Raw genomic sequence first — 24,400 nt, forward strand, 5'->3', positions numbered from 1 at the left:
GGGGCACTGAGGCCAAGTGTCTGAGCTCTGCCAGGCTCACTTCAGCTGGCGAGTGGGCTTTCCTGGTCGCCATGGCCCAGCCCAGCCTCACCTGGCGCTGAGGCACAAGGCCTCAAGTGCCACGGCCTAAAGAGACACGAAGTGAATGGGTAGCACTCACCTTGGCCTGCCGGAGAATGGCCCACATCTTGCCTACTGACCGGGTGGGTCGTGCGAAGGTCCTGAGGACAAAACGCCCAGCGTCGGGGGAGCCCAGCGCTCAGCTGGAGGGCGGAGCCCGGGCGGCGTGACTGACATCCCGGCCGTCCAATCGCATCGCGGCCTCTGACGTCACGGCGACTTCCCGCCCAATCGCCGGCCGGCAGAGGCGGGACCTTCACTCCCCCCCGCCCCGCCCCGCCTCGCCTCCTCGACGCTCCCCGGAGGCGCCGCCATCTTTGTGCGGGGCAGGGACGGTTGGCGTGCCCGGAAAACTCTTTCTTTCCCCAAACTGACATCGGTCGCGGCTGAGAATTAAAACTCCCGTCTGCTCTCTGGGGAGGGGAAAAAAAATCCCTTTTTGTCGACAGCCGCCAGAGCAGGTTGGGAGGAGTGTGACCCTCTGCCCCTCACAATCATGGCGGGAGGCGCAGCTTGTTGACAGCCGCCCCCCCCCGCGCGCGCGCCGTCATGGTCGATATCGACTTGGGGTGGAAATAAGAGCACGATTTAATATTCCCCTGGCTCTCGAAGGCAGCGGGGTGGCGCCGATTCGCGGTTTGAACGGGAGGACAAAATAATGTATTGTGAAGGTGAAGGAGCGAAGGGCGGGGTTTGGGTTGTGCTTCCGGCCGGGCTGTTGTGAAGGAGTTAGCTGCAGGTTGTGAATATGGCAGGTTCCAGTGAGTCAGGTTAGTGTCTGAGAAACTACCCCAGCTCTCTCTCTCTCTGCACCACCCTGCCCTCACTCTTGTTATTTCCTCTTTTTATTTTTTAAACAGAGCCACCTTTAAAAGTATTCACAATGTTCTCTCTGGCGTCTCTACAATCACACCAGGGCTGCCCTGGGTCCTCATTGTAGTCAAGACTCTGCTCAATGCCTCAAACTGAATTACTGTTGCCCACTATCAGCTTTCCTGGTCAAGTGTGGTGAATTCTGGATGCAGGGCCTTTGCAGGAATTTCTCAAGCACCCTGTGAGTGAGCGCTTGGTTGTCAGGAGGAGCAGGAAGAGGCCATTCAGCCCCTTCAGGCCTATTCCATCATTGATTGATTGGGATCATGGCTGATCTGTATCCTCATGTCACTCGCACCCACTCTAGCCAGTGCCCTTGCTAGTGCCCCATTGCGAGCTGGGCCAGGCTGCCTCTGTTCACGCCGAGATGTTGCAGTTGGTTTCTGGGACCTGGGCTCAAAGTTGCCTGAGGTCGCCCACCAGGCTCACCTGAAAGATCCTCAGTGAAACGACAGCCGCCATCCAACTCCCAGACTTCCCACCAGGAGTGGTTGAGGTGAGCAACATGGGTGCGTTTGAAGGGAAGCTGGCTAAACACATGAGGGAGAAAGACGTTGTAGGATATGCTAGAGTCAGAAGAAATGGGGTGGGAGGTGGCTTGTGGGGAGTATAAAGACCAGCATGGACCATTGAATGAATGTCCTGTTCCTGTGCTCGTAAATTCAACATAACCGTGGCACCGTATCCCTTGATATCTTTATCAAGATACCTCCCCTTTAGGGAGTCAAGACTAGCTTCAGTCTAAAAGTGAAGTGGGGGCCGAGAATGGGGAACAATTGAAGTACGACAGGCGATTCAATTCAGTCTTCATTTTAAAGTCATGCTCATTATAAATTCTTATATCCCCATTTATTTAAAAAAAAAAGTTTAGAGTACCCAATTCATTTTTTACAATTAAGGGGCAATTGCGTGGTCAATCCACCCACCCAGCACATCTTTGGGTTGTGGAGGCAAAACCCACTAAGCACGGAAAGAATGTGCAAACTCCACACGTTCAGCGACCCAGAGCCGGGATCAAACCTGGGACCTTGGCGCCGTGAGTCAGCAGTGCTAACAACTGTACCACCATGCTGCCTTTATATCCACATTTGTAATGGGGGTCAGCTTGTGTAAGCCTGTCATAAGGTAATTACTCCCTCTTGCAGTTGTTTTTGTAGAATCCCTACAGTGCAGAATGAGGCCACTGACTCTCTGAAAGAGCACCCACTCCCCTGTTCTGTCCCTGCAACCCCACCTAATGTGCACATCTTTGAACACTAAGGGGAAATTTTAGCACAGCCAATCCACAAATCACATCTTTTGGACTGTAGGAGGAAACCGGAGCACCCTGAGGAAACCCACGGAGAATGTGCAAACTCCACACAGACAGTCACCCAGGGCCTGGGACAATTCACACCGGGCGGTCTATTGTGCACCAACTTGTCCAATGAAATGGTTTGTATTGGTGGGTTACAGAGTGAAATATTCTCTCCCAAGTTTCTTACCCGTCTGAGGGCAGTGACTCTTTATGGACTCAGCTCCCAGCGATTCTGTGCGACCACATTGTGAGAACTTGCCTTCTCAGCTCCTCTTCCCAATTCCTTCCACAGGTCATGTATAATCCGCACCAAATTCAATCATATAGTGATCATATCTCGTGGATGATTTTAATATTTGGGTACCATCTTTCAAAATAAAGAAAGCAACTTGAGCAGTAATAACAAAGTAGTTTGGAGGAGGGTGGCGCAGTGGTTAACACTGCTGCCTCATGGCGCCGAGCACCCGGGTTCGATCCTGGCCCCGGGTCACTGTCCGTGGGTGTTTGTACATTCTCCCCGTGTCTGCATGGGTCTCACCCCCACAACCCAAAATATGTGCAGGGTAGATGGATTGGCCATGCTAAATTGCCCATTAATTGGAAAGAAAAGAATTGGGTACTCCTACTCTAAATTTTTAAACAAAAAAAAAAGTAGTTTGGAGGAAGAATCCAGTTAATATAAAGCTGACAAAAAGCCCAGATTATTATGTGACAGTCATTGCAGGATTGTTTTTTCAAAAAGTTAATTTACTTCCCTTTCCTTCCCTGAAGACATTGACTCTAAGACACTAAAGGTGTCAAGGGAGAACACTGGTGCATGGCGTTGAGTTACAAGATCAACCATGATCACGTTGAATCACGGAGTAAGCTTGAAGGGCTGAATAGCCTATTCCTCCTACTTTGTGGATGTTTCTGCAGGTTGACTGTTACTGGGGTACTCTGAGATGGTGTGACTGCAGCTCGTTCAATGGTGGAGGGAATGACAGTGGAACCCAGCTGCTGTCTTCGCCTGGTCCCCACAGATGTCCCACTGCTGATCAGGAGTCGGAGCCCTGGCTGATTTCCTACAGTTACAGTGACCTGTTCTAATTCCTTGACGGGGACTGAATGGCATGACTACAAGGAGACGTTGCTGCAGGGGAAAGAGCACGTCTTATTAGTTGGAAATGGAGTCAGCCCTAACTTAGGTCTGTGAAGCAAGCATTGCATCATCAACAAAAGACATGCACACTGCAGTTCAAAGCAGGAAAACTTGATCACACATATCACAAGAAATCTCAGATGGTAGCCGTCCTTCCTTGGAACTTTGAGTCCCAAATCTGGGCAAAGCTTCGGGTGATTCCTAATTCTGGACCGTTCCAGATACAGATCACTCTGTGCATGATGAATTCATGCTTCCTAGCAGCAAGCCAGAACTTGGGTCACTGTCTGTGTGGAGTTTGCACATTCTCCCCGTGTTTGCGTGGGTTTCGCCCCCACAACCCAAAGATGTGCAGGCTAGGTGGATTGAACACGCTAAGTTGCCCCTTAATTGGGAAAAATGAGCTGGGTACTCTAAATTTATTTTTCAAAAACTTGAAGCGATTGATCTCAGACTAGGACTGAAACTGGACTCGCCACATAACCTGGCAGGATGACATTCAGGATCTCTCTGCTGACTCAGTGTAATGGGTCCTTGACTCTCTCTATGAAATAACACTGAATCAACTAGTTCCACTCTTCTCTAGCCCACTCTTTCCCCACAGCCCTGCAATTCTTTTTCGTTTTCAAGCGTTTTTCCAGTTCCCTTTGCAACGTTCCTATTGAATTTGTTCCAAATTACAAGTTTCTCCTGCCTGGTGTAATGCGACATGAATCCAAGATCCTGGTTGAGGCCGCACTCATGCGTGCGGAATAAGTTTTTGCTCGGTCCAAGATCCCCGGTATCCAAGATACCGAGCAAAAACTTATAGCTAAGTTCCGCACGCATGAGTGCGGCCTCAACCGGGACCTGGGATTCATGTCACATTACATTCACCCCCCCCCACCATCTGGCCTGGACTTGCAAAATCCTACCAACTGTCCTGGCTTGAGACAATTCACACCTCTTTAACCTGGGATTACCCCCTATCTCTGGATCTGTAATGATTTGATTACCCACAAATGCTCTCAAGCATTGGCTGGCATCTCTGACTTTGTCTATATAAATGTTTCTGGAACATACCTCTCCATTCACCTGAGGAAGGAGCAGTGCTCCGAAAGCTCGTGTTTGAAACAAACCTGTTGGACTTTAACCTGGTGTTGTAAGACTTCTTGCTGTGCTCAGCCCAGTCCAACGCCGGCATCTCCACATCATTGTACTGTGTGATAGGGAGAGCATGGAGCTCCAAGTTTGACCGCTGTCCTGTGTTGGGACAGCATTGGGGTTGATGCACTTGGCTTCAGTACTCCTAGGTTGAAGGTGATGTAATCAAACAGGATTACTGCTCCTGATTGATAATTCACCAGTTACCGGGTGTAGTAGTTGTGTTACTGGACTAGTAAACCAGAAACTCCGTCCGCAAATCCCACTGTGGGCATTTGTGAGAATCTGAATTCAGTAGTGACCGCGAAGCTGTCGGAAAGTTTTAAAAGGCCAACTGACTCACTAATGTCCTTTTAGGGAAGGAAAGCTGACATCCTTACCCGGCCTGGGCCCATACGTGACTCCAGACCCACACAGTTTTCCTCTGGAATAATCTAGCAAGTCCTCTGCTTATAACATTGAGAAGGCCGACCATCACCATCTCTAGGACAACTAGGGATGGGCGAGAATGTGTTTAGAAGGATAAACTCCTCCTGGAGGTTACTGGCTAATGGGTGTCAGAAAACTCCTTCACTGTTCAATAACCGAACCCAGCACTCGTCGGCTGGACTTGCACCTACCTGCCTGGATAAAAGTGAGTTTGCCTTGATCGGACTCTGATCAAACCCCCGTTGCATCGGTTGCGTCTCTTGTTGCAGGCGCCTGTTCCATCATCCGCATTGTTCTGTGGCAGCTGCTTGTGCAGTCTGAAAGGACTGAATGGGATAGTGCTGTTACATTTTTAATGGGGGGCCAACTGTCAGTGTTACAAGAGCTGCCGTCCTTTTGTTCATATGTATCTCTGTTCCCTCTGCTGCTACGTCACAGCAGTGAGCACGATCAGGAGTAATCCTAGTAATGAGTAGTCGGCTTGTTCTCCAGGATTCTAAATAATTGACTGCTCTCTTCCCCCAAGTGTTACTGACTATCCTGAGCTCCCAAATTCCAATTCCCCTCGAACCGATCTGGGCCTGGCTGTGCTGAAAAATCAACTTCTTTTCTTTAGTTTTTCCAGCTCTCTCCTTCATTATTTTGTGTTTTATTTGCTCACTCCAATTTTCAACTTTGTTTTTTTTTCCCTCTTCTGTTGACCTGTTCTAGAGGATTCTTCCATATTCCCAATCAGCTCCCGATCTACGCGAGCTGCAATTGGTTTGTTCGATCCTATGCTGAGTGCAAAGAGAAATGGCTATGGTTTTTGTTTGGGGATATATTTTATTCCCTCTCTGATAGATTCCCTCTCTTGATTTGATATTTGGCCCTGTGATATTACCCTTGGTGTTGGCAATTGTTCAATGCGTCACTTGAGTCTGAGGAGTTTGTGGGTTTGAACCCCACTCCTGAGACTTGGGGACTGGAACTCCCAGTGTAGCGCGGAGGGAGCGCCGCGCGGAGGGAGCGCCGCGCGGAGGGAGCGCCGCACGGAGGGAGCACCGCACGGAGGGAGCACCGCACGGAGGGAGCACCGCACGGAGGGAGCACCGCACGGAGGGAGCACCGCACGGAGGGAGGTGCTGCCTTTCTGGTGTTGAGCTGGGTCCGTGCTGACATGTGGAAGTACACGCTCCTATGGTACTCCTTTTAAAGAATCGGGGAATTTTCTCTTGGTCTCTTGTTTTGATATTTAGCCCTGAATCAACTCCACTTTAAAAACAAGCAGACTATCTGTTCATTATCAGGTTGCTGGTTATGGGAAGTTGCTGTGTGTAAATTGGCTGCTGTGTTTGCTGCATTATAATAGTGACCCAAGTTTCTACATTGACTGTAAAAGGCTTTGAGGTGTCTCAAGTCTGAGAAAGATGCAAATTCCTTTTTTAACGGTTGTATGTGTGTGTTTGTGCAGGCCCATCCCCTGAAAACGAGATGGAGATCTCATTCGCCAATCACAGCTTCATCGTACCAAAGAAAGAGATCAACATGTTCTCGGATATGGGGAAGTGGAAGCGTTCCAAGGTACTGAATGGTTGGTGGGTACATGGTTTACTGGGGGGCTGGCATGACCAGGGTTTTCTGATGAAGTTGAGTTTCAGTTTATTAATTATCGTAAATGAAAATGAAAATCGCTTATTGTCACAAGTAGGCTTCAAATGAAGTTACTGTGAAAAGCCCCTAGTCGCCACATTCTGGCGCCTGTTCGGGGACAAAACCCTCTGCCCCCTCACTCATGCTGCATCTGATTATGGGCGCAGCCTTCCTGGCAATGTCTGTCATGACTCCGTGAGTACTGCTCTCTCGCCTTGGAGTCAGAAAGTTCAGGGTTCAATCCTCAGTCCAGAGACCCGAGTGCACAAATCCAGGCTGTTACTCCCAGCCGAGTACTGAGACAGGTGCCATCCTTTGGAGGGTATGATAAACTTGTGGATGTAAAGGATCCCATTGTCACTATTTGGAAGAAGACCAGGAGAGAGAGCTCCCCGGTATGTTGGGCAGTATTTAGCCCTCGCTCAATCTCAATAAACAGATCATGGTCATTGTCACTTAGCTGTTTTTGGGAGCATGGTGTGTGCAGATTCGCAGCAGTAACAATTCATCAAAAAGCCTTCATCGTTTAGAACATACAAATGTCTGAATTAGGGCCACTCGCCCCTCGAGCCCCACCACTCATTAAGATCCTGACTGATCAGATTGTAATCTCAACTCCACGTTCGTGCGCACCCCCAATATCCTTTCAGCCCTTGCTTCCCAAGAATCTGTCTTCTTTGCTTTAAGATGTCCCACACTATTAACATGGGCTTCTGAGTGCCACTCTTTGTGTCTTGTGGAATAATGCCTACGTAATATCCTTAGAACAGAAAGGGCCGAGGAACGATTAAATGAAGATGTCCAAAATTATGAAGGGCTCCTTCCACTAGTTTAAACCCGTTGGCAAAAGAACCAGAGGGGGGGAACTTTGTTTTCCTGGGTTTCTGTGACTAGGATGGGAATAGAGGGATATAGTCCCCGGGAGGGATAGAAGCTTTTAGTTCAGACACGCAGCATGGTCAGCACAGGCTTGGAAGGCCGAAGGGCTGTGCCTGCGCTGTAGTTTTCTTTGTTCTTTGAAAGGGCGGCGGAAGCAGATTTAGCAGGAGATTTCAAAAGGGAATTGGATAAACACTTGGAAAGGAAAGTTATGCAGGGGCCTGGGGAACCAGCAACAGAGTGGGACTCATTGGATAGAGTTCTCTCAAGGAGCCAGCACAGGCTGTGCTGTATAATTCTGTGTTATTATGTGTAGTCTGCTTGCATTCATCCAATCGCTATTTGTTCAGTGCATGTAAAAAGTGAAGGATTTTCTTGCTTTGGAGCCTTCCACATCTTTGAACAATTCTGTTGTGACCATGTGTACAGCCCATATATATTCAAAAATGTGAAGTGCGGGTTCCGCCAGGGTCAAGCAGCTCCTGACCTCATTACAGCCTTGGTTCAAAAATGGACAAAAGAGCTGAACTCCAGAGGTCAGACGAGAGTGACTGTCATTGACATCAAGGCAGCATTTAACCGAGTGTGGCATCCAGGAGCTCTAGCAAAACTGAAGTTAATCAAAATTGGGGAAACTCTCCACTGGTTGGAGTCATACCCGGCATAAAGGAAGATGGTTGTGGTGGCTGGAGGTCAATCATTTCAGCTCCAGGGCATCACTGCAGGAGTTCCTCAGGGTAGTGTCCTAGGCCCAGCCATCTTCAGCTGCTTCATCAATGACCTTCCTTCCAACATCAGGTCAGAAGTGGTGATTTCGGCTGCTGACTGACCAATGTTCAGCACCATTTGTGACTCCTCGGATATCAAAGCAGTCCATGTCCAAATGTAGCAAGACCTGGACAATATTCAGGCTTGGGCTGCCAAGTGGCAAGTTACATTTGTACCACACAAGTGCTCGGCAATGACCATCTCCAACAGGAGAATCTAACCATTGCCAATAACATTTACGGCATTTCCATTGCTGTCGAAGGAGCCTCGGTGAGTTCCTGCAGAGCATCTTATAGATGGTACACACGGCTGTCACTGTTCGTCGGTGATGGAAGTAGTGAATGCTTCAGGTTGTGGAAGGGGCAGCAATCAAGCGGACTTCTTTGTCCTGGATGGTGTCAAGTTTCTTCAGTGTTGTTGGAATTTCACTCATCCAGGTAAAAATTTTAAAATAATTTAAAAACAGGATGTGAGTTTAAATGAGTTTACTCAAAGCTTTGAGATGTTCTGTGATTAACCAATCTCTCTCTCTCTCTCTAGGCCTATTCTGACTATGTTGGGTTTGTTCTGACGCTGAACGAGAGTGTGAAAGGGAAAAAGCTCGGGTGCGACTTTAAAACCTCCAAGGTAGGATATACAGCTGGGGTTCTGCTGACATAACCTCTGCTCATATATAATAGGCTGTGTCCACATATTCTTCAGTGGGGTATAATGTGGAGGGCTATAGTGGAACAGTTTTAATGAACTACAGCAAAAGCCTGCATTTATATAATACCTTTAACGCAGCATAATAACCCAAAGCAGATCATTGGGCAGCACGGTAGCGCAGTGGTTAGCACTGAAGCTTCACAACTCGAGGGTCCCAGGTTCGATTCCCAGCTTGGGTCACTGTCTGTGCGGAGTCTGCATGTTCTCCCTATGTCTGCGTGGGTTTCCTCCAGGTGCTCCAGTTTCCTCCCACAGTCCAAAGATGTGTAGGTTAGATGGATTGGCCATGCTAAATTGCCCTTAGTGTCCCGTTTCAGCAGGATGGTGCCCATTTCTTGCGTTTCATTTCCAACGAACCACTGTGACCGATGTAAATTTTTTTAGGTTGGGTGGGGTTACTGGGTTACAGGGATCGGGTGGAGGTGTGGGCTTGAGTAGGGTGCTCTTTCCAAGGGCTGGTGCAGACCCGATGGGCTGAATGGCCTCCTTCTGCACTGTAAATTCTATGCAAATCAGGCAGAAATATTACACTGTGCTGAAGATGATGAAGTTCGAATAGGTGACCCAGAAACATGGTCGGGTTTAAGGAGCGTTTTAAAGGGAGAGGGGAAGAGGTTAAGGGAGGGAATTTGGGGGCTTGGCCCCAGGCAGGTGAAGGTACTAGAGGTGTCTTTGTGCCCCTTGCCCCTGTTCCAGTTTAAACATGGTTAATTTGGAAATTAGATTCAACGGGACTGGGAATGTAAGTGGCTGTCAAGAGCTGGTATGAGAACTAATTTGCATCTTCTGATGTTTGATCAGTTGGAGGAGATTCTCACCTTGCTGATAAAATCCTGATCTCCTTCCTGCTCCCCATTTTCAGAGAGCATGGAAAGGCAGTCGGGAGGGTGGCCCATCGTTTTATTTTTGTTCTCTCCCTCCTGCTTCCTTCTGCCGCCCCACAGAGTTGTTGAGATTATCAGGTCCCTGTATGGGAGAATTCGGACACAGGCCAGTATACACTATAGTGCAACCAACGTCAGGCGAACATCTTGGGTAAACGCGGAGATTGTTACTGGGCAGTGAAATAAAATCAGATAACTTAACCCAAGAAAGCACTCCTGTTTATACAGCACCTTGCACAGCCTTAGGCCGTCCCAAAGCATTACACAGCAAACGTTCACTGTTGTGATGGACATAAAGTGGTGGCCAGATTGCGCACAGCAAGATTCCACAAGCAGCAATGTGATAATGGCAGCATAATCTGTTTTGTGTTGTTGGGTGTTGGACAAATATTGACCAGTACACCAGGGAGAATATTCTTCAAACAGTGGATGTGAAATCTTTTAGGTCCACTTGAGCGGACAGGCGTGCCCTCGGCTCAATATTTCATCCAAAAGACTGCACCTCGGACAGGAGGGATTGGGGAGACTCCGAAGAACGAGGGTGACCTTATTGAAACTTGCACGATTCTTGCGGGATGTGACAGGGCCGATGTGGAGGGGACGTTTCTTCTGGCTGGGGGTCTAGAACCAGGGGACATAATCCCAGAATAAGGGGTCGGCCATTTGAGACTGAGATGAGTGGGAATTTCCTCACTCAGAGGGTTGGGAATTCTCTAACTCGGGATGTGGAAGCTCAGTCGCTGAACGTGTTCAAGACAGAAATCGATAGATCCCTGGAGACTAATGACATCATGGGAAATGGCGATTGTGGGAGGGGGAAAAAAGCGCAGAAATAGGTGAGCACAGTAAGAAGTCTTACAACCAGGTTAAAGTCCAACAGAATGGCGATTCACCTGAGGAAGGAGCAGTGCTCTGAAAGCTAGTGTTTGTAACAAACCTGTTGAACTTTAACCTGGTGTTGTAAGACTTCTTACTCTGTTCACCACAGTCCAACGCCTGCATCTCCACATCATAGAAATAGGTGATCAGCTATAATCTGATTGGGTGGTGAAGTGGGCACGATGGGCCGAATGGCCTACTCCTGTTCCTATGTGAAAACACTGCATCATTCCTTTAGTGCAACACCAGGACTGTCAACCTGCAGTATGTAACCCAGTCCCTGGAGTGGAGCTAGAACCCATGACCGTTTTGTTTATTCTTTCACGGGATGTTGGCGTCGCTGGCCAGGCCAGTTTTTTTTCAATTGCCCAACCCTAGTTGCCCTCGAGAAGGACCTGTGTGGAGACCGAGAACTTAATCTGTGGACTTTGAGCTCCTTCAGACATGCTTCTGGTCTGTTTGGGTGGCTAATTTCCCCCTTCCGATTGCCTTTCCAGAGAACTGGCTTCTACCGGGAGACCCTTGTGTGCTGAGCAGCCCGCTCCACGCCTTTCCTCACTGTCTACAATAAGATCATCCTGACTCCTGTGAGCCTTTTCACCAGGGCAAACATAAAGGTGTGTAGCACTGAGGAACTGCCTCAGTCTTTCTGTCTGTGTTGAATGTGAGTGACTCATTGTCTAAATGTGCCCTATGTAAAAATACTGAATTAACTTTAATTCTGTACAAACAACTGGTCTCCAGCCCATATTCCGCGTCTTTCGAATGAAACAAAACGGAGGCCTCACCGAGTAAAAGAGCCCACGATACTGCTTCGCAGAAGAGCAGGGGAGTTCCCTCTTGTACCTTAACCAATGTTTATCCTTCAACCATCGTTGCCTCAAACCAGATTCTCTGGTCGTTATCACATTGTGGGGTTGTTTTTTCTGAAGCTTGCTGTGCCCAATTGGCTGAACGTCATTGGTTGCAAAGTGCCCGGGCATCCTGAGGTCCTGGAAGATGCAGAAATGTAGATTTGTTTGTGTTTTGTACGATGTACAGGGAGAGGCACTCACATCTCCCCACTGTTTCCATCTGCAGCCGGTGGAGAAATTGGTTTTGCTCCTGAACACGCTGGACAGGTGGATCGACGAGACCCCGCCAGTCGATCAGCCTTCCCGATTTGGTAACAAGGCGTTTCGCACTTGGTACAGCAAGCTTGAGAAGGTGGGTTGTGGTTAGAAGTGTTGCGCCTAAGCGGAAGTTTAAAGAGAGTGTCCTACTATAAAATCCTTTCATAAAGACAAATTCACATCAATTCTAATTTTAAAAGGTTCCAGGTTTTGTTTTTGATCGCGGGGAGGATGTTCTGAGACCGTTCTGTGAGATTTAAACTAACAAAAAGCAAATATACTCAGTTCTTCGTTAAGAAATTTGATCAACGTGTGGGTTGGACACTGGGTAATTGCCGAAACCACAGGACATTCTTCAAGAAGCAGTTGGATATTGTGTGATTTTATTTTGTGTGTGGACGAGTTGAATCCATCTTGTTTGTTTAATTCATGTCAGTTCCGATGATAGTTGTTAACCTCAGTGATTGGCCATTGAGATTACAATGTTTCTGTCTCACTGTAACTCCCTCCAGTCTGTCTGTCCTATTTAGTGGCTAACTGGCAGAATCTAGACTCAGTCTCCAGCTTATGCTGGGTGTCGGGCAAGGGAAGCCACAGGCTTCCTACTCACCTGGCTCTCGGTAGCACAGTGCCCAGTGAGTTAGAGGGTGGGTTTGTGGAACCACATAGCCTGGTGACCCGTCTGGTCCAGGCTGTCCTGTGAAGAATGGAGACATTGGTATGGAAATGAGGACTGAAGCATCTCTAGGGTAGACGGCATGGCTTGTTGGAAATTCATCCAGAACTTCCAGCTCCTGTGAGTACCATGGGAGAGTTCCTTTCTCGTGTTGGACCCGAGTGTGGGAAGTTGGAGGAAGCTATTTGCCGGGAGGGGGAGGGTGGGGCGCGTTTGCAAGGCTGCCCTGAGCTGTACAGGGCTGAGGTGAGGCGAATCTGTCTCCAGCTATTCATGAGATCCCAGCACTTGCACTGATTTGCTTTTCTTGCCACAGGAGGCTGAGAGCATGGTTGCCAGCGTGATTCCCCCCGAGCTGAATGCTGCTGTTGTCGAGGCTGCAGTGTATTTAAAGGAATCTGTGGGAAACCCAACAAGAATAGACTATGGAACAGGTAACCACAACTTTGTATCCCTCTTGTGTGTGGGTGTAGAGAGGGAATCACCAAATCTGTTCTTCGTAACCCTTTGCTGCAACTGTGCGCATTGCTGTTCCGAGACTGTCCACTAGATGGTAGTGTCTGTCAAGTAATCAGATCATTGTACATGCCCAGTGAGGACCTGGGCTTCAATTTGGACTGTGCTGTTAGCAGGTCTGCGGATGTGCATTGTCTGTGATTTCCCCCCTCCCATCCTGGTCTCTGTGCTTCCCACTTTGTGAACATACTTTCTGACATGTCCCCTTAACATGCCACTTGACAACACAGCGAGGGGCTCAAGTTAATTCTGTCCGCGTTTTTTGCTTTCGTTCCCCCCCTTTGTTCACTGTGTAAGGACTTGCGCAGCATGAATCCAGACCCTATCCGCCTCCAGCGGATAGCTGCTTTCGGGCTGCACCGTAGCACAGCGGTTAGCACTATTGCTTCACAGCGCCAGTGTCCCAGGTTCGATTCCCGGCTTGGGTCACTGCCTGTGCGGAGTCTGCACGTTCTCCCCGTGTCTGCGTGGGTTTCCTCCGGGTGCTCCGGTTTCCTCCCACAGTCCAAAGATGTGCAGGTTAGGTGAATTGGACATTCTGAATTCTCACTCTGTACCCGAACAGGCACCGGAATGTGGCGACTAGGGGATTTTCACAGTAACTTCATTGCGGTGTTGATGTCAGCCTAGTTGTGACAATAAAGATTATTATTATTAGAGGCGAAAGTGGGAAACGCTGGAAATACTCGGTAGGTCTGACAGCATCTGTGGAGAGAGAAAAACCGAGTGAATGTTTCAGGATAGTGAGCTTTCAGCAGCAACTTCCTGAAGGAAGGGTGGGAAGTCCTGCGTTTGTTTAAACAGTGACGGCTAACAGCCTCAATGATGGAGGGAGTTTAGGAGCAGTTGCTGGCTCAGCAATTCCACTGTGATTTGCTGACATGACGTTGCCAACTCCCTGAAGGTATTCATCCTGAGACCCTACTGGTTCTAAATAAGAGAAATAATTCCCGTTTCCCGTGATGTCTTTCACAATTTCTAGATGTCTCAAACCGCTTGACAACTATTATAACCCCTGTTGTGGTATAGGAAATGGGGCGGCTAATTTGTGCCCAGAAAGCTCTGACACTCCTGTTACAGTCACCAAGTAATCGGTTTTGCTGATGTTGGTTGAGTGATAAATATCGGTCCAGATGCCGGGGACATGAGTCACTGTCTGTGCGGAGTCTGCACGTTCTCCCCGTGTCTGCGTGTGTTTATTCCGAGTACTCCGGTTTCCTCCCACAGTCCAAAGATGTACTGTTAGGTGGATTGGCCATTCTAAATTGCCCCTTAGTGTTCAAATATGTGCAGGTAAGTGGGGTTACCCGGACAGGGCGGGGGAGTGGGCCTAGCTAGGGTGCTCTTTCAGAGGATCAGGCAGACTTTGATGGGCCGATAGGCCACCGTGAGCACCGTAGGAATTCTATGGAGATCTCCTCTGTTCCTCCTCTGATGGTAGCTGTGGCATCCTCTCTGTCCACCTGAGAGGGCAATGGTGCCATTTTCAACATCTCACCTGATAGGTGATCTCTCCAACAATGCAGTGCAGGCATGGACCTGACCATTACAGCAACGTGGTGTTCATTCCAAACTCCTCCCTGGCAGCGCAGCGCTCCCTCAGTGCCAAACTCCTCCCTGGCAGCGCAGCGCTCCCTCAGTGCCAAACTCCTCCCTGGCAGCGCGGCGCTCCCTCAGTGCCAAACTCCTCCCTGGCAGCGCGGCGCTCCCTCTGTGCCAAACTCCTCCCTGGCAGCGCGGCGCTCCGTCTGTGCCAAGCTCCTCCCTGGCAGCTCGGCGCACCCTCTGTGCGAAACTCCTCCCCAACAGCGCGGCGCTCCCTCGGTGCCAAACAAATCCCTGGCAGCTCGGCGCTCCCTCGGTGCCAAACACCTCCCTGGCAGCGTGGCGCTCCCTCGGTGCCAAACTCCTCCCTGGCAGCGCGGCGCTCCCTCGGTGCCAACCTCCCCTCCCCAACAGCGCGGTGCTCCCTCGGTGCCAACCTCCCCTCCCTGGCAGCTCGGCGCTCCCTCTGTGCCAAACTCCTCCCTGGCAGCGTGGCGCTCCCTCGGTGCCAAACTCCTCCCTGGCAGCGCGGCGCTCCCTCGGTGCCAACCTCCCCTCTCCAACAATGCGGCGCTCCCTCTGTGCCAACCTCCCCTCCCCAACAGTGCGGCGCTCCCTCGGTGCCAAACTCCTCCCTGGCAGCGCGGCGCTCCATCAGTGCTAAACCCCTCTCCCAGGCAGCTCGGCGCTCCCTCGGTGCCAAACACCCCCCTGGCAGCGCAGCGCTCCCTCGGTGCCAAACACCTCCCTGGCAGCGCGGCGCTACCTCGGTGCCAAACCCCTCTCTGGCAGCGCGGCGCTCCCTCGGTGCCAAACACCTCCCCAACAGTGCGGTGCTCCCTCAGTGCCAAACACCTCCCCAACAGTGCGGCGCTCCCTCGGTGCCAAACACCTCCCCAACAGTGCGGCGCTCCCTCGGTGCCAAACACCTCCCCAACAGTGGCGGCGCTCCCTCGGTGCCAAACACCTCCCCAACAGTGCGGCGCTCCCTCGGTGCCAAACACCTCCCCAACAGCGCGGCGCTCCCTCGGTGCCAAACACCTCCCCAACAGTGCGGCGCTCCCTCGGTGCCAAACACCTCCCCAACAGTGCGGCGCTCCCTCGGTGCCAAACACCTCCCCAACAGCGCGGCGCTCCCTCGGTGCCAAACTCCTCCCCAACAGTGCGGCGCTCCCTCGGTGCCAAACACCTCCCCAACAGTGCGGCGCTCCCTCAGTGCCAAACACCTCCCCAACAGTGCGGCGCTCCCTCGGTGCCAAACACCTCCCCAACAGTGCGGCGCTCCCCTCGGTGCCAAACACCTCCCCAACAGCGCGGCGCTCCCTCGGTGCCAAACACCTCCCCAACAGTGCGGCGCTCCCTCGGTGCCAAACACCTCCCCAACAGTGCGGCGCTCCCTCGGTGCCAAACACCTCCCCAACAGCGCGGCGCTCCCTCGGTGCCAAACACCTCCCCAACAGCGCGGCGCTCTTTAGGTGCCAAACTCCCCTCTTCCCGGCAGCACAGCGCTCCATGTGCCAAACTCCCCTCACCAACAGTGCGGCGCTCCCTCAGTGCCAAAATCCCCTCCCTGGCAGCGCGGCGCTACCTCGGTGCCAAACTCCTCCCTGGCAGCGCAGCGCTCCCTCAGTGCCAAACACCTCCCTGGCAGCCCGGCGCTCCCTCGGTGCCAAACTCCTCCCTGGCAGCTCGGCGCTCCCTCGGTTGTGACGCTTTCTGCAGGACACTGTTCCCAGACTGCTTCACTGTGACGCTGACTGCGAGGACACTGTTCTCAGACTGCTTCACTGTGACGCTTTCTGCAGGACACTGTTCCCAGACTGCTTCACTGTGACGCTGATTGGAGGACATCTTCCCAGACTGCTTCACTGTGACGCTGACTGTGAGGATACCGTTCCCAGACTGCTTCATTGTGACGCTTTCTGCAGGACACTGTTCCCAGACTGCTACACTGTGACGCTGACTGCGAGGACACTGTTCCCAGACTGCTTCACTGTGATGCTGACTGCAGGACACCGTTCCAATCTGCTTCATTGTGACGCTTTCTGCAGGACACTGTTCCCAGACTGCTTCACTGTGACACTGACTACAGGACACTGTTCCCAGACTGCTTCACTGTGACGCTGACTGCGAGGACACTGTTCCCAGGCTGCTTCACTGTGACGCTGACTGCGAGGACACACTTCCCAGACTGCTTCACTGTGACGCTGACTGCAGGACACCGTTCCAAGCTGCTTCATTGTGACTCTGACTGCGAGGACACCGTTCCCAGACTGTGTCCCCCTCTTGCACAAAACTGATTTCTGATATCCTTTAGTGAAGCAGATTGATTTTTTACAACAATCAGTGATTGTGGTCACCATTAATAAGACTAACTTTCAATTCCAGATTAATTAATTGAATTTAAACTCCACCAGTTGCCGTGGTGGGGTCTGAACCCATGTCCCCAGAGTATTAACCTGGATTCCTCATCCAATAACAATACCGTTACACCACTCTCCTTCGAGGACACATCTAGAGACTGTACAGTTTTGGTCTTTTTGTTTAACAAAGGATATAATTGCGATAGGGGCTGGTTTAGCACAGCGGGCTAAACAGCTGGCTTGTAATGCAGAACAAGGCCAGCAGCACGGGTTCAATTCCCGTACCGGCCTCCCCGAACATGTGCCGGAATGTGGCGACTAGGGGCTTTTCACAGTGACGTTATTGAAGCCGACTTGTGACAATAAGTGATTATTATTATTATTATTATTATTAATAATAAAAGCATTATTATTAGGTCATTGGATAGGCATATGGACGATAAGGGAAGAGTGTAGATGGGCTTCAGAGGGGTTTCACAGGTCGGCGCAACATCGAGGGCCGAAGGGCCTGTTCGCTTCTATGTTCTATGTTCAGTTTAGAGAAGGTTCACTTGACTGATACCTGGAGTCAGGGGGTGAACCTATGGAGGAGAGGTTGGATAGGCTGGGCCCGTATCCATTGGTAGCTGAGTCCAACAAGATTTGACACCGCTGGTGTACAACACCCTACGGACAAATTCTCTTCTAAATCTCCCACTGTGCAGGGCCAGAGTGGGTAAAATAGCAGTGGGCAACATAGGAGACGAAAATAACCTTCAGTTGCTGATGTCCATTTCTTTGTCCCCTGTTATGATGAAGCCACAGTCCTTGACTTATTGTGTCCCCCTATCTCTCGCAGGCCATGAAGCTGCATTTGCTGCATTCCTCTGCTGTCTCTGTAAGATTGGGGTTCTGAAGGTGGATGACCAGCTTGCCATTGTATTTTGTATATTTGATCGGTGAGTCCAGCTCTGCTACTGTTCTCCTTGTACAGCTAGATGTTGGAATGGGTTATGCTTTGGGTTTGAATTCACTGCAGACTAATGGAGATAAGTCTCCTCTCACTGGCTGCAATTAAAACTTACATAGCAATTTTAACGCATTTAAAGCACCCTAAGATGCTTCACGGGAATATAAATCTGTTTTTTGAATGGTTTGATGTATTAGGGCAGTTTTGTTGAACCTTGGTCAGAGTCCGAGCTCTTGAGGAGCAGATCAAAGGCGGACATGTTTAGGGAGAGAATTCCAGGTCTCAGGTTGCTGAAGGCACAGCTACCAGTGCTGCAAATTAGGGATGCGCAGGAGGCCGGAATAGTCGGGCACAGAGATTTGTGAGGGGCGTAGAGCTGGGGGAGATTACAGAGATAGGAAGTACACAGCCGGACTTGAAAATGGGGATGAGAATTTCAAAATCAAGATGTTGCTGGACTGGCGGCTGATGTCGGTCAACAAGTAGGGGTGGTTGATGAACGGAGCCCTTAGGAAACCTGTTAGTGCTGTCCCCGTCCGGAGAAGAGGGAGCGGGTTTGCGGGTACAGGGATAAAAGCAGCAACATCGGTTACAAACGTTCAAGTGAGAGGTTAATTTCTTGAGGATCGTTTTTGGAAAGATGCTGAGTTATGCAGAGCTTGTATGGCACGTTGGTTATTCTCTACTAAGAGTCCTGAACACGGCTCTGGTCCCTGTATCACAGAAAGGATATAAAATCACTGATTTACAAGGATTGTGCTGGAACTATAGAACTATCCGGGAAGATTGAACAGGCTGGGGGCTCTTAGCAAAAAATAGCTGAGGGGTGACCTGATGGAAGTCTTTAAAATTATGAAGGGGTTCTAAAGGGTAGACTTAGAGACTTTGTTCCCACGTAACACATATACTATAATCGCTAATAAATCCAGTGGGAAATTCAAGGAGAAACGCCTTTACCCAGAGAGTGGGGAGAAAGTGTAACTCACTACCCGCAGGGAGTAGTTGAGGTGAATTGCATAGACATGTTTAAGGGAAGGTTGGACATGAAGGAGAAAAGAATTGAAGGATAGGCAAAGAGAAAGAGGAGCAGACTGTTGTGGAGAACAAGCACTGATGCAGTCCAGTTGGGACAAAACAGCTGCAAAGATTCTACAGTAAGAAGTCTAACAGCACCAGGTTAAAGTCCAACAGGTTTGTTTGAATCACCAGCTTTCAGAGTGCAGCTCCTTAATCGGGTGAAGGAAGGAGCTGTGCTCCGAAAGCTAGTGATTCGAAACAAACCTGTAGGACTTTAACCTGGTGTTGTCAGACTTCTTACTGTGCTCAACCCAGTCCAACGCCGGCATCTCCACATCGCGGCAAAATTCTATATAATCCTAACGAGCGCAAAGTCTATGAAAGCAAAAATACTGCAGATGCCGGAAATCTGAAATAAATACTCAGCAGGTCGGGCAGCTTGGCGAGAGAAACGGGGTTAATGTTTCCGCTCTCTGACCTTTCATCAGAACAGATGTCTCAAAATCTTTGCCTCCTCCAAACCCACAGGTATTTGCAGGTAATGCGAAAGTTGCAGAAAATCTATCGAATGGAGCCGGCGGGGAGCCAAGGTGTCTGGGGCCTCGACGACTTCCAGTTTCTCCCCTTTATCTGGGGCAGTTCCCAACTAATCGGTAAAATGTCATTATTTGATTTTTCCCCTTTTCTGATTATTCCCTGATGGGATTGGATCACCACACTGCCTCGTTCCACTCTAGCTCAGGGGGAAGACGGTGCAGTATTGGTGATGTTACTGGACATGTAATCCAGCGGACCAGAGTAATAATCCAGAGACATGAGTTCAAATCCTAACATGCATCTGGGCGAATTCAAACTCAATGGATGAATAAAAAGCCACTCGGGAAGGGTTGCAGCAAAGATTCAACAGAATGAGTTAAATTCTGATTTAAATCATCAAATATCTGACTTGTCCGATGGGCGATGCTCCCCTTCGGTGCTGTAAATTCCTGTGGTTCTGTGTGACACATGGAGAGCTATTAATGGGTTGAAGGGTTATGGAGGACGGGCAGAAAAGTGAAGTTGAGATGAGATCAGCCATGATTGTATTCCATGGCGGAGCGGGACCGAGGGGCTGAATGGCCAACTCCCACTCCGAGTTCTTATCATTGGCCTGGTTCCCTGGGCTTAGCTAGGGGTGAAAGGCAATCAACAGTTACTGGCCCTGATTTTAATCCATTTGAACCTTGATGGTGCGGATCTGGATATATTCTTGCCCCGCTATCCAAGCCACGTTTCTGACCAAGATCCACCCTCCTACACTGTGAGTATCGGGGTGGGAGGGGGGGGGGTCCCTCCTTTTTTTTAGCCCTGGCTCAGTCAGCGGCAGTGTTTCCACTGATCTGAAAATTGTAGGGTCAAACTCCACTGCAGAGACAAGAGTCCGACAATCGGGGCTGTCTGAGGGAGTGCTGCACTGTCCGAGATGCTGTTTTTCAGATGTGACGCTGAACTGAAGGCTGAGGCTTCATCTCCCTCGGGTGGGCATGAAAAGATCCCACTATTTTGAAGGAGTGTGGCGAAGTCCCCAGGGGGTCCTGGCCAATATTTATCCCTCAGTCAACATCACTCAATACCTGGTCATTATCACTTTGCTGTGAGTGGGAGCTTGTTGTGCCGCAACTCCTGACCTTGAAAATGCGTTTGATTGGCTGCCTGATCGTTTGGGACATTCTGACGTTGTGAGAGGTGCTTTATAAATGCAAGTCTTTGTTTCAGTACCGGAGTTATCTCTCCTGCCTGTATCCAGCTCAATATTGGCTACCGCCCCGTCCACTTAAAAAGTCTTCCCTCGATTAGATTTTGACTTGAGGCCGATAACTCAGTAAAGTATCCAGAATGTGGCTGGTCAGTGATGTCCATCACTGAGTGGTCAAGCGGCTTAGATGCTGTCGCCTGAGAAATGGTCAATTGAGTGAGGGGATTTCTTCGAGGAAGCCTGGGTGCCCCTGCGTTCAGGAAGGGGATTGTGGGGGGGTGGGGGGGAATCGGCAGGGTTTTGTTTACTCCAGAGCTGCGTTTGAATAGTCGTCTTCTCTCTCCTTTCAGATCACCCCACCCTTACACCGGCCCATTTTGTGGATGAGAAAGTAGTGAATGAGCGGCATAAGGAATACATGTTTCTGGAATGCGTCAGGTTTATTAATGAGGTGAGACCCAGAATCCCACGATCAGTGTGACTGAGTTGCTGCTTAGGGAGGGGAGCTCTGGGGCACGGAACCCAATGGCTGTCTGTAACCACCCCTCCAGGCTCAGAATAGCTGCCAAGAAATAGGAGCACAACATCTGCACAACATACTACCAGAGCACAGGATTCAACAACTCTGGAGCCGAATGCAAATTTCCTGTTGCATTTTTTCGCAGTCTTCCCTCTTGGGTGGACGTGAAAGATCCCATGGCACTATTTTGATGAAGCACAGGAATGCCCTCCTGTGTCTTGGCCAATATTTACCCCAGTCAGTATGAATTTATCTGGCCCTGAACCTATTGAGTTTTGTGGGTTCAAACTGTGCACCAACTGACGGCCACATTTCTTACATTACAACAGTGACCGCATTTCAAAACGCATTTCATGGCCTGTTAAGGCACAAGTCTGGAGTGTGATGGAATACTCTCCACTTGCCTGGATGAGTGCAGCTCCCAACAACACTCAAGAAGCTCAACACCATCCAGGACAAAGCAGCCCCGCTCGATTGGCATCCCATCCACAAATACTCCATCCTCCACTGATTGTATTGTAGCAGCTGTATGTGCCATTGCACTGCAGGGATTCGCCAATTCTCCTTCAACAGCACCTTCCAAACCTGTGACCTCTATCACCGAGGTAGAGGTCACCGAGAGAGGCACGGTAGCACGGGTGGTTAGCACTATTACTTCACAGCGCCAGGGTCCCGGTTTCGATTCCCGGCTTGGGTCACTGTGTGTGTGGATTCTGCACCTTCTCCCCGTGTCTGCGTGGTTTCCTCCGGGTGCTCCGGTTTCCTACCACAAGTCCCGAAAGCCATGCTGTTAGGTGAATTGGACATTTTGAATTCTCCCTCCGTGTACCCGAACAGGTTCCGGAATGTGGCGACTAGGGGTTTTTCACAGTAACTTGTGACAATAATAAAAATGACTGATTATAAGAGAAGGACAAGACGCATTGGAACAGCACCACCTGCAAGTTAACCTCCGAGCCACTCACCATCCTGACATGGAACCAGCCCCCATCCTGCACAGCCACCCAACATCCTTGACCACCCATCAGCTAGACCAGCTGCACAAATGCCAGTGCTGCCCCTGCAGGACCAGCAATTAGCACCTGAACCAACTGAGCTGATTAACTGAGGGAAAAGCACAGTGTCCAGTAACACAACAGCCTGTCCACGATGCACTGCAGCCTCCTTCCCTTCCCCGCAGTACTGAGATAGAAAACTCTGTTAGAATGAAAAACACGGGAAGAACTAATATTCACTTGTAGATGAACGTGCACTTGAGTGTAAATCTTAAATTTAAATGCGTTCTTCTATAAATTTCTTGTTAAAATGATGCTGCCATCAGCGCACAGCATATCCACGTGCATCGCACCCTGCTTGGCAGGTGCCTTGGTTGCAGAGTGTGCTTTGTTTTAATCACCTCCTGACTACTTTCCAGTCAGGAACTCGGTTTCACAGTGCAGGGTATTTCCGCAGGTTTGAGTCCACAGGATTGCTACCCGTTTACAATCGAGGAACAAGGCAATCATGCTCCATACAAACCTCCTTCCACCTCTCCCCATCTCGCTCTTTCAGCATATCTTTCCATTCCTGTCTCCCTCATGGGCTTATCAAGTTTCCCCTTCAATACATCTAAAGCTATTCCACGTCCTCGCAACCCTGTCGGTAAAGAGGTTTCTCCTGAATTTCCCGTCGGGTTTATGTTGGTGGCTCCTCGTTTTTGTCAGCCAAACAAGCGGAAACATCTTCTGTAAGTCTGTCCTATCCCTTCAAAATGTTAAAGACTTTTATCAGGTCATCCCTCAGCCTGGCCGCCCCTCAGCCTGGCCGCCCCTCAGCCTGGCCGCCCCTCAGCCCGGCCGCCCCTCAGCCCGGCCGCCCCTCAGCCCGGCCGCCCCTCAGCCCGGCCGCCCCTCAGCCCGGCCGCCCCTCAGCCCGGCCGCCCCTCAGCCCGGCCGCCCCTCAGCCCGGCCGCCCCTCAGCCCGGCCGCCCCTCAGCCCGGCCGCCCCTCAGCCCGGCCGCCCCTCAGCCCGGCCGCCCCCTCAGCCCGGCCGCCCCTCAGCCCGGCCGCCCCTCAGCCCGGCCGCCCCTCAGCCCGGCCGCCCCTCAGCCCGGCCGCCCCTCAGCCCGGCCGCCCCTCAGGCCATCCCTCAGTCTTCCCTTTTCTAGAGAAAGCCGCAGCCTGTTCAGTTTTTCAGATCAGTTTGGAAGCTATTTTCTGAGAGGGTACTTCCTGCATTAAAGCAGCTAAGGAAGTTTCACAACTCGCAGTAGAATCTTGCTGCTTAGCAGGGGTGGAAGCTCTGGGGCGCCAAACCCAATGGCTGTCTGTAACCACCCCCTCAAGGCTCACAAAAGCTGCCAAGAAGTAGGAGCACGACATCTGCAAAACATTCTACCAGAACATGGGATTGGTTAAACTATTGACCCAACAAACATTCTTCCCCAAACAAGTCCCAAACCTAACTGAGTGTGATGCTCCCTCCTCCCCACCCCCACCCTGCCGCTAGATCCATTGCCCTCCAAGTGGATTGGTAGTCATCTGCCTCAGGGCAGGATTTCTGCTCATTTCTCCACCCCTCACACACTTGCTCTTTCCTCTGAGGTTCCTTGACCTCCCATTTTCAACTTCAAGTTGTCTAAATTCATTATTCTCTTTCTCTCCACCCCCCCCCCCCCCCCCCCCCCCCCCCCCACCACACACACCCCTCAAATCCCCCTTCAAGTCACCTCCTTCAGCAAGTCGTCCTGACTTAGAATATGATTTACAAGAATATTGCCAGGGCTTGAAAATTACAACTATGAGAATAGATTGGATAGACTAGGGTTGTTTTCCTGATAACAGGGGAGGCTAAGGGGTGACCTAATTGAGGTGTCCAAAATTCTGAGGAGCCCAGACAAGTTGGACTTGTTTTCCCCCAGTCAAAGAGCCAATTACTTGTGACTTGGAGGGGAACCTCCAGGTGGTGGGGTTCCCAGGTAACTGCTGCTCTTGTCCTTTTAGATGGTAGTGGTCGTGGGTTTGGTAGGTACTGTCTAAAGAACCCCTTGGTGAATTCCTGTACTGCATCTTCTAGATGGTACACACGGCTGCCACTGTTCGTCTGTGGTGGAGGGTTTGAATGTTTGTGGAAAGAGGAGCAATCAAGTGGCTGCTTTGTCCTGGATGATGTCGAGCTTTTTGGAAAAAATAAATAAATTTGAAGTACCCAATTCATTTTTTCCAGTAAAGGGGCA

The 24,400-nt window shown here is 50.4% G+C and overlaps 2 protein-coding genes across 7 annotated transcripts in view; one reads left to right on the forward strand and one right to left on the reverse strand.

The window, feature by feature from the left end:
• The window catches only part of crata (carnitine O-acetyltransferase a), a 44,945-nt gene extending 44,658 nt beyond the window's left edge, over positions 1–287 (reverse strand). Inside the window, exon 1 of one of the 2 annotated variants that reach the window (XM_038782074.1) lies at positions 161–287. In XM_038782074.1, the coding sequence (XP_038638002.1) occupies positions 161–187 (27 nt within the window). In that variant the 5' untranslated portion in view covers positions 188–287. The remainder of the gene's footprint in view (positions 1–160) is intronic. The other variant, XM_038782073.1, reaches the window with a different exon arrangement.
• A 349-nt stretch (positions 288–636) lies between these two features.
• The window catches only part of ptpa (protein phosphatase 2 phosphatase activator), a 52,594-nt gene continuing 28,830 nt past the window's right edge, over positions 637–24,400 (forward strand). The window contains exons 1-8 of one of the 5 annotated variants that reach the window (XM_038782062.1): positions 637–791; positions 6,457–6,566; positions 8,823–8,909; positions 11,834–11,959; positions 12,858–12,975; positions 17,804–17,903; positions 19,460–19,584; positions 21,017–21,117. In XM_038782062.1, coding sequence (XP_038637990.1) covers positions 779–791; positions 6,457–6,566; positions 8,823–8,909; positions 11,834–11,959; positions 12,858–12,975; positions 17,804–17,903; positions 19,460–19,584; positions 21,017–21,117 — 780 coding nt within the window. In that variant the 5' untranslated portion in view covers positions 637–778. Of the gene's footprint in view, positions 891–990; positions 1,490–3,367; positions 3,478–5,187; positions 5,209–6,456; positions 6,567–8,822; positions 8,910–11,833; positions 11,960–12,857; positions 12,976–17,803; positions 17,904–19,459; positions 19,585–21,016; positions 21,118–24,400 lie in introns of those variants that run through there. The other 4 variants (XM_038782061.1, XM_038782063.1, XM_038782064.1 and 1 more) reach the window with 4 other exon arrangements.

This window comes from Scyliorhinus canicula, chromosome 21, assembly GCF_902713615.1.
Source record: "Scyliorhinus canicula chromosome 21, sScyCan1.1, whole genome shotgun sequence".
Classification (NCBI taxonomy): domain Eukaryota; kingdom Metazoa; phylum Chordata; class Chondrichthyes; order Carcharhiniformes; family Scyliorhinidae; genus Scyliorhinus; species Scyliorhinus canicula.